This window comes from Hippoglossus hippoglossus, chromosome 4 (genome assembly GCF_009819705.1).
Source record: "Hippoglossus hippoglossus isolate fHipHip1 chromosome 4, fHipHip1.pri, whole genome shotgun sequence".
In the NCBI taxonomy this organism is placed as follows: Eukaryota; Metazoa; Chordata; class Actinopteri; order Pleuronectiformes; family Pleuronectidae; genus Hippoglossus; species Hippoglossus hippoglossus.
The window spans coordinates 19,201,574-19,217,877 of record NC_047154.1 but is presented as its reverse complement, the minus strand read 5'-3'; the positions used below and the strand labels follow the sequence as shown (position 1 = coordinate 19,217,877).

The 16,304-nt window shown below is 39.4% G+C and overlaps 1 protein-coding gene across 1 annotated transcript; it reads left to right on the top strand.

The window, feature by feature from the left end:
* Nucleotides 1–15,497, top strand: jak3 (Janus kinase 3 (a protein tyrosine kinase, leukocyte)). The gene is given in 27 exon segments (XM_034583156.1): nt 1–702; nt 1,704–1,766; nt 2,040–2,250; nt 3,229–3,346; nt 3,529–3,646; nt 3,948–4,093; nt 4,265–4,524; nt 4,527–4,567; nt 4,859–4,988; nt 5,076–5,235; nt 5,320–5,387; nt 5,390–5,430; nt 5,709–5,889; nt 8,124–8,248; nt 8,414–8,545; nt 8,645–8,732; nt 9,274–9,398; nt 9,517–9,646; nt 9,872–10,023; nt 10,300–10,450; nt 10,916–11,040; nt 11,166–11,355; nt 12,201–12,325; nt 13,121–13,293; nt 13,750–13,867; nt 13,958–14,071; nt 14,504–15,497. Coding segments are annotated over 25 exon segments (3,330 nt in total). The 5' UTR covers nt 1–702; nt 1,704–1,766; nt 2,040–2,051; the 3' UTR covers nt 14,624–15,497.
* Nucleotides 15,498–16,304: the final 807 nt, after the last annotated feature.

The window sequence follows — 16,304 nt, the reverse complement described above, 5'->3', positions numbered from 1 at the left end:
AACACATACAGTGGTGCAGTTTCTGCAGTTCAAACCGAGTGGTTTTCTTAGAGCTACAAGAGGAAACTGATAAAAACCTGAGCGCTGAACAGGGAAACCACAGTTGTCAGCTGCTTCTCTTTTCCTGTCAGCATTCGCTTTCACTTTACCAACAATCTATCAATTTAATGTGAATTGATGATTACATTTAATTCACAAAATCATAATAACTTCTGCCAAGGAAGTTATGTTGGTTCGTTAGTTTGTTAGTAAGCAGAATTACACAAAGACTACAAAACACATTTCCAGTTAAATGTTTAATAGGTCCAGTTATAATTTCGAGTAGCTGATGTGTAGCATTTTGTAAAGTTCATTTTAAAATGAAAATAAGGGAAAATGTGTAGAAGACAATTAAAACCCTGACAGTTGGAAAACAATAATTTCAGAAGAGTGAAGTATTTTGTTTAACACTTAATTTTTCAGGTGTTTGTTCTGTAACTGTGCATCAGTTCAGTCTGTGGGATGAAAACAGTTGAACAGCGACGACAGTAAACTGATGATGTTGTTACATCTGCTTGTCTAAATCAGGAAATTGAACTTCCTGTCAACAGACACACACACACACACACACACACACACACACAGCGCAAACGCAGAAGTAAAAGAAATGCCTGGTTTACAGGAACAAATGATCGAGAGGACTTTCACTGTTCAGATGTAAAGGTAACTGTACAACTTATTGAAATCAATTACCCTTGATATTGATATATTGTTTAAAAACTTTTTATACATTAACTGCTGAGATATGTCGGTGTTTGATTTTATATTGACAAGAGCCACAATGCAATGTGGTGAATTTGTCGCTTCCATGTTTGAGTGACAGGATGTGTTTTTAAAACTATGATCAAACGATTGTTTCATAAAGGGTTAGTTAAACCTAGTGATAGATTATATCCTTAACTGAGTTTTGTTTATATATATGATCATTTTCTTAGTGAAAATAAACAGATCGTCAGTGTTATCAAAGCAAACAAGGCAAAGAATTCTAAAATCAAATATTGAAATGTGGATTGTGTATCATTACGTATAGCTTACGTGTTCCTCTGCCTGGTGTAGCTACAGCAGAACATGGTGAGCAGTTCTGTGACACATCATGGAAATCCCCACAAATCTTCATTTGGCATTTCCCAAGCATCATTTAGTGTCACAGTGGGAGTTCTACTCAATACAAACTTTGCTGAAATAAGTTATACTTCATCATGTATACATACAATTTAACTTGTCACAAAAAAAAACTTGCTTGTCATGCTCTAGAGTTGTTATGACCTTATAACTAGCTTATTATGCATTTATATCTAATTACAGTTTTACATTTCATTTTATTGGTCTAAAGACAATTTATTTTATAATAAACCACTTAACTAAATAAAAGTACATCAAACAAATGTTCAATGTGGTGCCTATAGATAAAATACATTTATCTTCTTATAACAGCATATTTCCAAATATACTGATGACATACGTTTTTATATATTATAAATATATTTTATATAAAACTTCTGTGAGTATTTATGTTAATGCATTTGCTGTTGTTAATTTGGTTTAAAATGAGAAATAAATGTATCTGTATTAAGAGTAATTAACATAAAGCAATGGATCAAGAGAAATGACATTATATTTGTCAAGATAATCTTAAAAATGAATTTTGATTTTACACTGTTTAGTTCCTGTAGTGTCACTGGAGCAGCGTACGAGATGATCTGAGAGGAGCTGACAAACTCACTTATGTTCTTATGTTGTATCATTATTATTTATCTTATTAAATTTAGCTTTACTAAAAGTGTATTGTTGATTATATATATTCTATTATCTTAACCATTTTTTGTTGTTGTTTTTTCTATTATTGAATGTTTATGTTTACATTTTTATCCATCTTTAACATTCTATGTTTTGTCGATCACCTAAAACGCATTTTCCATTGCCTTTGATTTGTTTGAAAGCTGCTATTTAAATAAGATTAATAATACTTCCTCTTGTTGTTGCACGTGTTGCTGTCGTCATCAGGAGTAACCATGGATCTCAGTGAGGAGGAGTCAGCTCCTCTGGTGAACAGTGACCGCGGAGGCAGCCACAAGTCCAGTACGAGCACTGGGCCCAGTTTACACGTGAACCTCTACTTCTTCCCTGCAACAAAGGACGCAACAACAATACACATTTCCTGTGGCCAAATCTCTGCTGAACATGTCTGCATCCAAGCAGGAAAGAAATGTGGTAAGGTGATCATAATGGAGAATCATGACTTTGACCGTGTGCAAGATAAACTGTGATTTCTACGTCTATTCTCTTTGTACATTCCTTTCATTTCTGCTCATTCAGTTTTGATTCAGATTGATCAATTTGGATTTGACTCTCGCTGGGTATGAAGAAAAAAGAAAAAACAACAGGCGACTGCGCACACATACTGGCCTTAGATTGTTTTGTTTATTTACTAACTTTCAATTTGCAACTTACCATTTCTTTGCTGTGTTGAGAACCTGTTCGTGACGCCAATTTGTGATGGAATTTTTCCGGAAGCTGGTGAAAGGAGAACTCAGGCAGCAGCTGATGTCTTATGCAGAAGATTTTAATGTAGACTTGATGCATCAAGGAGACCAGAAGGTGGAACAATGTACAAACACTAACAGAGTAACATGAGCAACTGTCACCCCCAAGTCTGAAGATGTCTCCCACAGCCTCCGCATATATCTTCCTCTACTTACGTCACCCATTCCAACAGCACATCCACGAATGTCTAGAATTGCTGTCACTCTCTATGTTACATGTAGGTGTTGGCATCCTATTGGCTAGTAAAGCCTAAAGTATGCATTCCTAAATCAAGTTGTGTCCTCACTTCTTGCCACTGGGGAAATATTCAAAAGAACTGAAGTGGGTGCCTCTCTGTGTGGGGCATCTGAGTTAGATATGAAAGTCCATGAGCGTAGACACCACAAAGCACTGTTGGTTGGTCCTTTATCTATGACCTGACGTTGAGTATTGCTTGGAGAGTAGTGAGTGTGTGTGGAGTTAGACCGGCTCTATTCTCATAATTTATTGTAAGTCACTTTGGATAAAAGCGTCAGCTCAATGAAATGTAATCTAATAATGGCATTGTGCAGATGTAATGTGTGAGGATGGTCAAAAATTCTTCAACAGAGCCCATTACCCACACTAGGCCAGAGATGAGACGCTGATTTTAATGTCCTTCTCCAGGAATCCTACCAGTGTACCTGGGTCTTTTTGGGTTGGCGTCGTCCGACTTCTCATTTTGGTATCCTCCATCGCACATGTTCAACACAGATGAAAAGCTACAGGTCCACTTCAGAGTCAGGTAGGACGAAAACTCCCTGAGGAATCATACAGTCACTCATTTACTTCAGAAAACTACACGTTAACGTCAACGTATTTCATGGAATCAAATGATTCAAAGTTTAAAACAGGGACTTTGTGAATTCTTAGCATTATGGTTGTCTGCATAAGATGATGAGTGATGGATTTCTTTTTGGTTTGCAGATTTTTCTTTGGAAACTGGTTTGGTAAAGGACCAAGAACATCGTACCGCTACGGTCTGAGCAGAGACAGCAACACTCCGGTGCTCGACTGCAGTGTCATTGACTATCTCTTCGCTCAGGTAAAGCAGAAAATGTGTAATTGATCAAAAATCAATTTCATTCATTCACTCAGAGACAAAATGCTGGTTTTATATTCTATTTTATTTGAATATTGCATGATACACTTGAATCAAATATATATATATTTATAAAAAAATATTTTATTCTGTGAATGTTATCAATATATATATTTTTTGGGTTGTGCCAACTTTTACTGTTGTAAAAATGCAAATGGTGAATATTGCAGATTGTTGCAAGGTTTGCAGCCAGAAACAATTGCATGCATTAAATACAGTGTCACTCATTTCTTTTGTCTCCCAGTTGCGAAGTGACTTTATTGCTAGTGAGGCAGGGGTTTCTCCTCCTCTGAGCACTCAGGAGGAATGTCTCGGCCTTGCAGTACTGGACCTATGGAGAATGGTTAAAGAGCGACACCAGACTGTTAGAGAGCTCTGCAAAACAGTCAGGTATCTATATTTGCATAACATTTCATTTTTTGGCCAACACCTGAGCTGAATCCTTGTGGGATTTTCCATTCATACATACAAGATATTCATATTTCAGCAGTTTTTGAAAGGGAGTTGTCCCTTTTGAGTTTGCCAACCAACGTCGCCACATCCTCTACTCTAACTTTTCAGCTACAAATCCTGCTACCAAAGTCACATCGACCATGACATCCAGAGACGAAACCGCCTGGATCGTTATCGAATCCGAAACACCCTCAAGCGTTTCTTAAAGAAGCTTGGAAACTGCTCTGTGGATGCGTGCAGCTTGAAAGTCAAGTACCTGATTGAACTGGCTTGCATCGAGCCCTCTCTGGGGAGCGAAACCTTCAAAGTGGGTCCTGCTGCCTCCCAGGAAAAGTCACCTTTCAGTCTGGTGCGGGTGACTGGGGAAAGTGAATTCAAACCAGTGGAAGTTCCCATTCTGATGGTTCCCTGGTAAGAACAAGATCAATCAGATGACACATATTGGTTTGGTTATGCTACTCTCTGCAGTTTAATCTGGATTATTTAGATCTAGGTCAGGTTGTCTTGTAAAGCTCTTTTGGCCTCACATGTGTGATAACTTAACTTGACTTAAAATGTCAAGGAGATTTGAATAAATAATCAGTATTCATTCAATAAAATGTAATTTGTATAGCGCCTAATCATAAAGTACATTATTTCAAGGCAATTTACATACTAAGGTCGAAACTTAGTTATAAACCTGGCATATATCTTCTTTTTTAGGAGTGGCAGACCTTCTGTGATTTCCAAGAAATCATTGACATCAGTATTAAAGAGGGTGTGTCCGGAGCAGCTTCCCAAGACAGTAGGATGGTGACAATAACCCGCAAAGATGATAGACACTTGGTAAACCGCCACATTCTTCATTTCCCTGTTAATTGTCAATGTTAATGTTTTCATAATATATTTATTTGTTGCAAAATATGCATTCCCACCACAGGAAGTCAAGGTTCCAGGGTCTAAGAGAAAGCACTTTCGTTTGTGTCACTTGTCGATGGCTACTTCAGACTGACCACGGACTCTAGCCATTACTTCTGCCAGGACATTGCTCCCCGAGTATTCTGGAGGGTGTGAAAAAACCATTGCCACGGCCCAATCACGTGAGTCATTGTGAGAAAGTCTGAACCAATGGAAACATTCCCCAGCATCTGTTTTTAGATGTTATTTTATATCTTGTTGATCAGATCTGAGTTCGCAGTCAACAAATTGAAGAAATCTGGATTTAAAGGAGGTAAATTCCTGGTCCGGCAGAGTCGAAGAACTATGACAGCTTCTTCCTCACTGTGTGTGTTCAGGTAAAGGTTCCGGTTGAGGCCACATAACTGACATATAGACATAGATTAAGACTGATTACTAAGCTGCTCTGAAGAGTTTAGTCTTTAAACTATAGGCCTCTGTCTGCGAGTTTATCTCTATGCAGATGATGTGCTCATGTCACAATCGAAATAAATGGTAACATCTTCACCCAGTAAAGGTTGAGGGGTTGGGGCTTAAAAATAGTGAAACTTAGATGTTTGCAAAAGTAAATCCATCTCTCTATGTCACATTGTTCATGCAGTGTATATTTCTACAGACCCCACTTGGACTCGACTATAAAGACTGTCTCATCATTAAGAATGTGCACTTCAGTCTTCCTGGTGTCCAGAAATCCTTTGCCAGCTTGAGAGAGATCACCAGTCATTACCAACACACCAAGCTGCTGCTGGCTGAAAGTTCCTGTCAAGTTGGGCACTGCTGTCCACCCAGACCCAAAGGTTTGATTCCCAAATTAACCCATGAGCACCAGGATATTACTGAACATATACTACAATACATTAGAGAACAAAAACACTTGATGACGCTATGGTGCACAACTGAAGCTATGTCCCTAACATCCGCTGGTGGCCACTAACACCTGTTAACATCTACTGGTAGTTGGTAGCTTAAATTGGGCAGAAGACCTTTAACCAAACAAGGGATATTCAACATCTTGTCCGATATTCTAAAACAAAGTGGATACATAACTCTATTAATTGGTGTTGTCCTTTGTTTTCTCATTTTTTTGCTATTGCCACAATGTGCTGGTTGAAACTGTCTTCAAAGATTTATGAGGTGCTTTGTCGTAGTAACACCTAGTGCATGCTGCGTTTGTCTTATCCACTGTGAGCATACAGCACGTGCTTGATTATTTGCTCAATTTAAACAGGCAAAGCGGGCAAAAGTCAAATCTACCTGTATTAACATGCACTCCAGAATCACATTCAAACTGTTGAAGAATAACAATTTTTTTTTGCTGTGCATGTACACATCAGGTTATAGCCACCTCTTATATTCATGTTTTGAGAATATTAGTAGGAAAAAACAGCATTCTGATGCAATCGTCTTATAACCGTCTCATGCAGGGGTGTGATCGCTCTGTTCATCTTAATTTTAAGTCATGTAACAGTTAGTCAGCTAAGCAGAGAGATGACAAAACAAACTAAAGTCTACATGTTTAAGCAACTTTTAATCTGATGTTGTGCAATAATACATTAAACGTGACACCATTAAATGGTGTGCCTTTGGGCATTCAACAAATTTGGTTCGCAGAACAAATATTGAATATTAATATTTAAAATATTAAATTCACACTTATGCAACATTAATGAAAACAACATTTGTGAAAGAAAAACATTTATTATGAAGATAATAAAGTATAAAAACACAAATTACTAAAGGTGTACTTACTATATAAATATGTGTATGTGAGTATGCGTGTGTGTGTCTGTGTGAGTGAGTGTGCTTTCAAAATGGCGGCAGGCCACTATGAGGGCAATAAACCATCCCCCCTGGTATGTTTACGACATGTGGCGGGGGTCAGAGAGACGTGTGGGGAGATATGCGTGTGTGTGTGTTGGTGCCAAGTTAGAGAAAGTAGCTAGTTGCATGCAGAGAAAGACTGTGAAGAGCATAACATAACTAACATTAACTTTCAAATAACTTATAACCAAAATATCAAAGCAACACAAATCAAACTTATAAACATCACACAGAATCGAATAAACTGTCTTTGCTTAGCCTAGTATAATTATTAAGCCCAGTTGTATTACCCGTCCATGAAAAGGAAAAAAACGTTGATGTGCAGTGATGTGCAAGTCCAGTGAAGTCGTCTTGCTGGTTTGTGGCTCCTGTTTTTGTGGTTCAGTTGTGCGATGCAGCTGTTTGCTGAAGTTCTTAGGCAGGCTCTCGCGTCGCTGCCTTTTGGAAGGTTTTAGCAGTCTGCTCCAGTCAGGCCTGCTTGAAGGTTGGTAGAGCTTGGATTGGGAGGAGGTTTCCCTGGTGAGGTGAGCTGCAGAGCTGCACCTCTCCTCCATGGAAGTTGAGCAGAAAGAGTCGAGTCGAAAGAGTGAGAAAGTGAGCTGGACAGCCACACTTCTCCTCTCGGAGAGTTCAGTAGAAAGAGCGTGAAGGAAGGGAGAACTGAGCTTATATTGGCCTGGTGACCTCATGGGTGATGGGGCCCAGAGTGACCAATTGTGGTTGAAACTTGCGTCCCTGGTCAGTTTTCACACCTCTGTGTGACATTGAAGCACCCTGGGAGACTGAGTTATGGAGGATCTGGTTTGTCTCCAGAACTAAGAACATGTGGTCAAGCTTTGACTACACATGTAGGCCGAACTGTAGTTCACAAATACCCGGTCCCAACACTGAACAGCATGAAAACTATAACTACGATATACGTAAATTTTAATCTACTAACTGATTTAGGTGTTCAAATGCATCTCACTTGCATAATATTATCTTTATCCTGATTACATTCGGACCTTGTGGTGGTTTGACTGATTGGACCAAAATCCATCCTCAATGTGTCTCTGGGGCCTTCACACCTGTACTTTCATGCGGTGAAACACTGCTTAAACCACCCAACACCCAACACCTCAACCTCCTGCTTGGACTGGACTATGTTCCTTCATGTTTTCATCTTGTGTCGACTAACTGGCAGTATAAATGTACGTTGCTGTTTCCACAGAGCTCACAAATCTCATCATCATACGCAGCAGCAACTCTGTGGAAACTCAAGGCTCCCCGTCACCTGAGAGGAACAAACTCAATCACATCCAGTTCCACATAATCAAATATGAAGACCTGAAATGCGTGAGTGTGTAGACACGACTTCAACTGTATCTCCCATTATGATTGTTACGAATACTGTGATTGTGCTAAAACTGCTCCTATGACGAATGCAGTATTATTAAAATGAAAGGTAGGTAGTTCTTTACGATGGAGGGAATGTAATTTTGTTTTGTGTTTTCTTATAAGGAGGCAAGCCTTGGACAGGGATCCTTCACGCGGATTTTTAAAGGCCACAAAACTGACATTCACGAGGGGGAGAAACACGTGACAGAAGTCCTACTGAAAGAGCTTGATGGCGCTGACAAGAATTGCTGGGAGGTTTGTCTTCTAAGATTTAAACACACAGAAAATATGAATAGTTTTGTCAGTTATTCTTATTGATTAACCAGATGTGTTCTTGTCCTTTCTTTCTCTCAGTCATTCTTTGAAGCTGCCAGCTTGATGAGTCAGATTTCACACAAACACATCCTCCACGTTTATGGCATCAGTGTTCATGGAGTAAAAAGTATGTTTTATCCAAACTGCACGTTCCTCTTATGTATGACTATCACTTCATTTGCAGATTGTTTGCCTATATGCGTTAGTGTGCTGTGACCTGTATATAAAGATGGTCAACATGACTGTTCCCGGAAAGTGAAGCCAAAGTGCCTTGATCGCCACATGGTGGCTGGCTGCAGCATAGATCGTCAATCTTCATCAATCTCCGTGTCCTTGGATGGGACATGGACCAAAATAGAAAGTCAAAGTAAACATCAAATACATTTTTCTCAAAGATGGTTTCTGTCATTTTAGGTCATTCTTATCACACTGGTGTATGTGTTATTAGTGATGTAAGTGTCATTAGTTATTTGATGCTATTAAAATAGGCTGAAATGTCATAATTTAGAAAGAGATACTGAATGAAAACATGAATTCATATTTAACAAAAAAAAACAATGTTACCTCAATTGACCCCAGCTCAGTCCCTGCGATGTGGGTGAGTACTTCTGAGTCCATGCTTGCTTTTGAAGAACAGCTGTTGAAACAAACCTCATTGTGCCTCGCAGACATCATGGTGCAGGAGTTTGTCAAGCACGGGGCCCTTGACCTTTACTTGAAGAGAGGGAGATCTGTGTCAGTGAGCTGGAAACTCGACGTAGCCAAACAGCTCGCATCTGCCCTCAACTTTCTGGTGAGAGACTTTCTGATGTGGTCACACAAGTAATGACTGCATCACGATCCACAGCATCTATCTATCTATCTATCTATCAATCACAATGAGCAGACAGTAACATGTAAGTTTCCCACAGGAAGAGAAAAACATTGTTCATGGAAACATATGTGCTAAAAACCTGCTGCTGGCCAGAGAGGGCGACCCGTCACAGGGCTCCTCCCCTTTCATCAAGCTGAGCGACCCGGGCATCATGCTGGGCAAAGATGGTAAAACAAAACAGTTCTATAATCCCAACGTTAACATGCCCAGTGAAGTTTAAAATGTAATACAGGGATAAAGTGGTGATGTTGTTGTCTAACATTAATTATCCATATAGAAGATTTATCCATGACAAAAACGTAACTATATAAATAAGCATGAATAAGTATTCTTTACTCTTTTCACACTATGATAATCAGTGCCTTTGCATTAATGCATTTCTGTGTGTTCAGTTATCCTGGACAGGATCCCATGGGTGGCCCCTGAGGTGCTGGAGAGCCCAGACAACCTGACGCAGGAGTGTGATAAGTGGAGCTTTGGTGCCACTGTGTGGGAAATCTTCAACAATGGGACCGCTCCCCTGCGAGGCTGGGACCTGGAACAGGTACGTCCACTTCTCTCCTGATGAGTCGAACAAAATGCACATTGAATGCTGATCTGGTAGCATGTTGGATGTGCTGCACATCCAATAACCTGCTTGTGCTCACTTGTTTCGACTGGGGGCAGGAAGAGCATTCACCTGACAAACAGGTCAAATAGCAAACAAAATAATAATAATAATGAACCAAATACAACAATTACATTGAAGCAAATAAGAATAAAGAGAAGAGAATATACCTATTCCAGTCATTAATGTATGTGACCGCTGTGTTTTCTGTAGAAGCGTCAGTTTTATGACGGGTTCCAGCAGCTGCCACCTTCCCAGTGGACGGAGCTGGCGGATCTGATCAGTCAGTGCATGTCGTACCAGGCGGACTTCAGACCTTCCTGTCGCAGTATTATCCGTCAACTCAACAGTCTGATCACTTCAGGTAATGATGTGCATACATACCTACCTCAAATTCACATTTGATCCGTTGAATCCGTTCATCAGTGTTGCTACTGATCCAACAGGAGGAAAAATAAAATGTAAAAGTTGGCAGGCACAGTTGTCAACAGTTTGGGGGGTTTGCCTCCTTCTTTTTCATTTTAACTTGTAGAGCACCTTATAACTTAATAAAGTTTATTATTATTATTATCTGCGCCAAGGCCAAACAATCAAGGGATCCCCGGCGATAATCAGCATCAATGATGAGCAGCAGGCACCCACTAATAAGTGCACAGTAAACAAATACGAATAATGTGGAAACACCAAATTGCACACACTCATGGATATCAGTCCCGTAAATATGTCTAATTTATTAATTAAGATACATTAATTATTACCTGTGAAACAGGTGATTGCTGCCCCCCACATCCCCAGTGACCACTGACTAGTTCTTCTTGTTTCCTGGCAGATTATGTGATTTTGCGCGCCACTGAGCCTGTCACACAGAGCCCAGTGTGGAGAGCCCTCAGCACTCAACATGACCAGACACTGTTTGAGGAAAGACACCTACGCTACATCACCCCTCTGGGAAAAGTAAGTATGAGACACCAGAGCAGCCACAGGACCATATCTCTATGCAATGTTACATACTAAGATCATATGGTTCATACTTAATTTCTGGGTATGACAAACAAATGCGTGACTCAAAACTTTTCCAGGGAAACTTCGGCAGTGTTGAACTCTGTCGTTACGACCCGCTGGGTGACAACACGGGCGAGCTGGTCGCTGTGAAAAAGCTGCAGCCCAACCAGCAGTCGACTCAGGAGGACTTCCAGAAGGAAGTCAAAACCCTCAGCGTGTTGCACTGCGACTACATCGTCAAATACAGAGGAGTCTGCTACAGTATGGGTAATGAAAACATGCAACATAAACACACAACCCTTTTCAAAACGAGCAAACTAGATCAACAGCTTTGAGCCGTTCGCTGCTGAGAATATGCATACTGTGAAATCTCAGTCCATTTCAACAATTCCACTTATCTTTTATGACCACCTATCTGTTTGAGGTGAGGTGTAGTTATGATTTGGAGTTACTATATGCAGCAGCTTTGCAGAACCATGGTGGAGACCATAGACTCTCACTATCCAGAAATGAAGCTAAAGTATCCTGGATATGAGCGTAGCCATCTTGCATATTCAGAACCAGAGTCTACACAGTAGTGATTAGAGGATGGAGCCACTTTATCAAGATCCTGTCGATACACCGACTCGACCAATCACCAGTCAGTTTGAGCTGTAAATCACGATATTTTACCTCAAATTAACAATCTAATACAAAATGTGCTAGTAAACTAAAAACTTGAACAAACACCAGTATGATAAGAACTACCTTAAGTGAGAGAAACCATCTTGAAGAAAATATTTCTATTTTCTATTTGGTCCATGTCCCCTCCTCAAACATGGTGGAGACATGGATTAATGACTTGTACTGCAGTATACTTTTGGGTAGCTGTCATGTCGTCCATCTTTAAATACAGTCTGTGATGGAGATTTATTATGACAAATTTCAAATGATTCCCATGTTTTCCCTCCTATGGCAGCATATGAAAGCTGTAATGTTGATGTGACTTCAAAGTGCTTGTTTGGATCAAGACTAGAAACTCTTAGGATTTACAGTGGAAGATTTAGCTCAAACTGATGGGACAGCCTTGTCAGATCTTGTGCGTAATGACTTTAATGTTTGCATGTTCACAGGTCGCCTCAGTATGAGCTTGGTGATGGAGTACCTGCCGTACGGTAGCCTTATTGGCTACATGGAGAATAACCAACATAAAGTCAACACTAGGCGGATGCTGCTCTTTGCTTCGCAGATATGTAAGGTAAGAGTCAGCTACCTGTAGATCAGACACTAATCTGTATATTAAGATTGACAGCTCCCCAAAAGTGAAGCCAGTGTCTTGATCACCCCCTGGTGGCTGGCTGCAGTATAGATCATAAACCCATCATAGACTCCTGCTCCAAATGACGTCATCGGTGCAAGATGGTAGCGTTCTGTAAATGGTTGTCAATCAAGTTCAAAAGCTTGGTTCGAGCCAAATGGGATTTTATTATTTGAAAAAAAAAAATCTCTAACCTGGTAACTAGTCGTCAATTTACAGTGACTTGGATTCTTTTCCTATACATTTACTAATTTTGCAATGTTTGGTTGCTTTGTTTTGTAATGTTGCATTGATTTTGCATTTGTCCAGTACAAAAATATTCCACAGGAATGCTCCAAAAAAATCTAAAGGTCATTCCACCAAGAAGATTGACAGAAATTCTTTCAGAGATGTAAACCTGCTGGACTAATAATTGTTTATTCTGGAGAAATGCAGGAGGAATTCTGCAGAAAAGGAAAAACTGCTTTCCGAATCCCTGCATTATGTGACTCTTGAGAGGAATCTGAAACCCCCCTCATGCATTAGTATTACAGTTAAAACTTTCAAAGCAACAGTGAAAGAACATAAAATTAAAGTATGCTGCAAATGTTTTATTGTTTAATGCAAAACTAAGACTCATCTTAGCCTCTATCTTACTTGTGGTTTCACAGATCAAATTCACGTTCACGGATTAAACAATGACGTGGACAAAAAGAGATGTTTGTTTCATTTTCTTCCGTTTCATTATTTCCCCAGGGGATGGAGTACCTGCAGACTCTGCGTTTCGTTCACAGAGACCTTGCAGCCAGAAATATCCTCGTGGCCAGTGAGACGCTGGTGAAAATCGCTGATTTTGGGCTGACCAAGATTATTCCTGTTGACAAGGAGTACTATCGTGTCAAACAGCTTGGCGAGAGCCCCATCTTCTGGTAGATTTCTTTTAAATCATGTTTGGAATCTATGCTTTTTAATCAGAAGTAATAAAGCAGAAATCTATCAAATTATGCAGGTTTTTTTTTTTACACCTGCTGTGAAATATCTATCAGCAGCTCAGTGGAAAGGTTTGAGGAAGCCTGCTGTGTGTTTGAAGTGGAGACGAGACAACTTGGCTGGTAGTTTCCAGTCTTTGTGCTACGCTAAGCTAACGGAATGCTTTTTTTTTTTTCATATTTAACAGACAGATGTGAGAGAGCATCAATATAAGGAATCGAAAAACAGAAAACATAGTTTTTTGAAAATTTTTTAAAAGACAAATGAAAGTTATTACATTTAAAACCGGATCAGGCCTTTAAGATCATTCTGTAGGTTAGCTTTCATATCTTTAAATTGAAGATTACATTGGGTTCAGGAAACTTGAATGGTCTAACACTGCTCATCTAATGCAGGTACTCTCCAGAGTCCATCAACGAGTCCAAATTCTCACACAAATCAGACGTCTGGAGTTTTGGAGTCGTTCTTCACGAGCTTTTCTCCAACTGCAACATGAACTGCAGCCCAAAAAGAGTAAGACACATGGGCGATATTTCAACAGTTTAGTCAAACCCCTACTCCTTACTATCTTTACCTATTTAAAAATCTGTGCTACTATTTCAGCTGTACATGCAGGAGATTGGACACAACGTGCAAGGTCAATCCATTTCAATGCATGTGGAGAATATTCTAAAGACTGACTGGAGGTTACCGGCTCCTCCGCACTGCCCACCCAAGGTACGTTGACTCTGCTGTATGGTTTATTAGGTGAAATGCAATAGTCTTTTATTTTTATTTTTGAAGACCCTCATTGTCACGACTGGTGATAGCAGCACAGGCAGGGAAGATCCAAGCACAGACAGGCTGGTGAAGTTACTTTAACAGAACAAATGATGAGTACCAAGCTTATAGGCAGACAGTTGAGCAAGCAGGCAACAGACAAAAGCAAGCATGGTGGTGGCATTCAAAGGTAAGAAGAAAAATAATCCCTAACACCGGGACTGATAAAGGATTTCTTAATCTTAAATAAGGACCACATGTGACACATGCCAAAAATATTATTTTTCCTAAACGTTTTTTTTTTTTTTAAACGGATAATCTTTAACACTGTTGTCCCATCTTTCACGCTCAGCAAAATCACATTTCATATTCTTCTCGTTGTACCACCAGGTGTACCGTTTGATGAAGGAGTGCTGGGCGTACAACTTCGACGAGCGGCCATGTTTCTACAGCCTGGGAAACCAGATTGAAACGATCATGCAGGATGACAGAGAGAACCCTAAAGGCTGAGAAGGAGCCGCTTCGCACCTCACAGCAGTGCTCAGTATGAAATGACAAAGTGTCCTTCACTGTTGTGGAAATTCATTTTTTAATGCAACATTTCCTGGTCCAATAAGAAACAAGCTGCTGAGGAAAAAGCATCATGAATTCCAAACTGTTGCATAGTAGGTACAGAGACATTAACATTTTTATTGCTTGTTTGTTTTTATTGTATTGTTGTTTTGGAGGGGTTGTTTGTTATGGTCTGTTGTTGAGATGCTGAGCAAGACAAAAGGTTTGACCAGTCACTCCTCTGCCTCTTGACCGACACATCATCAAAGTAAAAGTTACAACTTATTATGCTACATTTCATCATAATTTCCAACAATTGAGTTTATAAAAATATCCTTTTATCAAAAGATTGTTTTGTTTCTCTAGGTCCTTTTTCCTATAAAAATCTTTTTCAACTCCAGAAGATTTGACCACTAAGTTCATAACCATTTAAGATTGAAAATGAGAAAATTAAAGTCTAATAAGGTATTTGTTATGTTGTTTTAGTACATTGTTTTAAAATAATAACTGAAAAATATTAAACTTTCTGTATTGCTGATAGATTTGCTTATACAATATTATATTGCGTGTAGTAAAAAATTCCCACGCACTTATTTTAAGCATACACCTGCAAAGGCCCAAACCAACGAGCCAACAAACGAACAGAGGTTAAAACATAGCCTCCTTGGCAGAGGTAACCATTGTGTAACTAGTGTGAACGCCCTATACAGCTGACCAATCACACAAGTCAGTAACTTTTCATTCTTACCTAAGTGAAGAACATTTCATATTATTTTAGCAGTGTCTCTAAAGGCTGTAGTTCAGGTTAGGTACATACATCATAGAACTGGAGGGAAATAAAATATTTGAGGGATTGAATATTTGGAAAAGTCCTGCTGTGACCAGACACATCCCCATTGTTGTGGACATTTGTAACACGTCAATAGGAAGCATGGTAAAGCACTGGGACATTTTGTATGTGACCAAAGCTGTATGATCATCCAACCTTTCTTGGATCTCTTTAGTGAAGAATGGGAGGCAGAGACCTTTGCTACCAGGCTCCTCTCCTGGGAAACCAGCTCTCAATTGTTTTCAGATCAGACGTAAATCTTCCTTCTTCTAAAGCTTATAATTAGGTTCGTCAAACAATGAATAAATCTCATCTATTAGTGATGCTGCTGTAGGCTGAGACTGCTGGGGGAACTCCCATCATGCATTGAGCACCCACCCCCTCATGTATTTTTACCTCAGATATTTCCAAAATGCATTTTTTAACTATGCTATGGGTCATTTCCTGACTTCTTCGTGACGTCACTTCTCATATGATGGGATTAATTTCATGATCAATATAAAGTTATCTTAGAAAACGTTTTTTTTTAAAAAAACGTATTTTTGTTGACTTAGTCCAATCAATTACAAAAGAATCTAGAGATACCGTCTCAAATAATGATTACACCAAGTTTGGTGAAAATCTGTCCTACACTGGGTAACAGTTCTATCAACCAGCTGTAGAAAAGTGAAAACAATTATTTATGTGTATTCAAATTTTCTTTAAAGAATTGTGATCGTAAATTCTACCGTTGGAGCATCAGTGATGTACCAATACGTTGAAAAACAGTCAACTTTTTAGAGGATTTTAGACAGACCATGTGCATTTTGT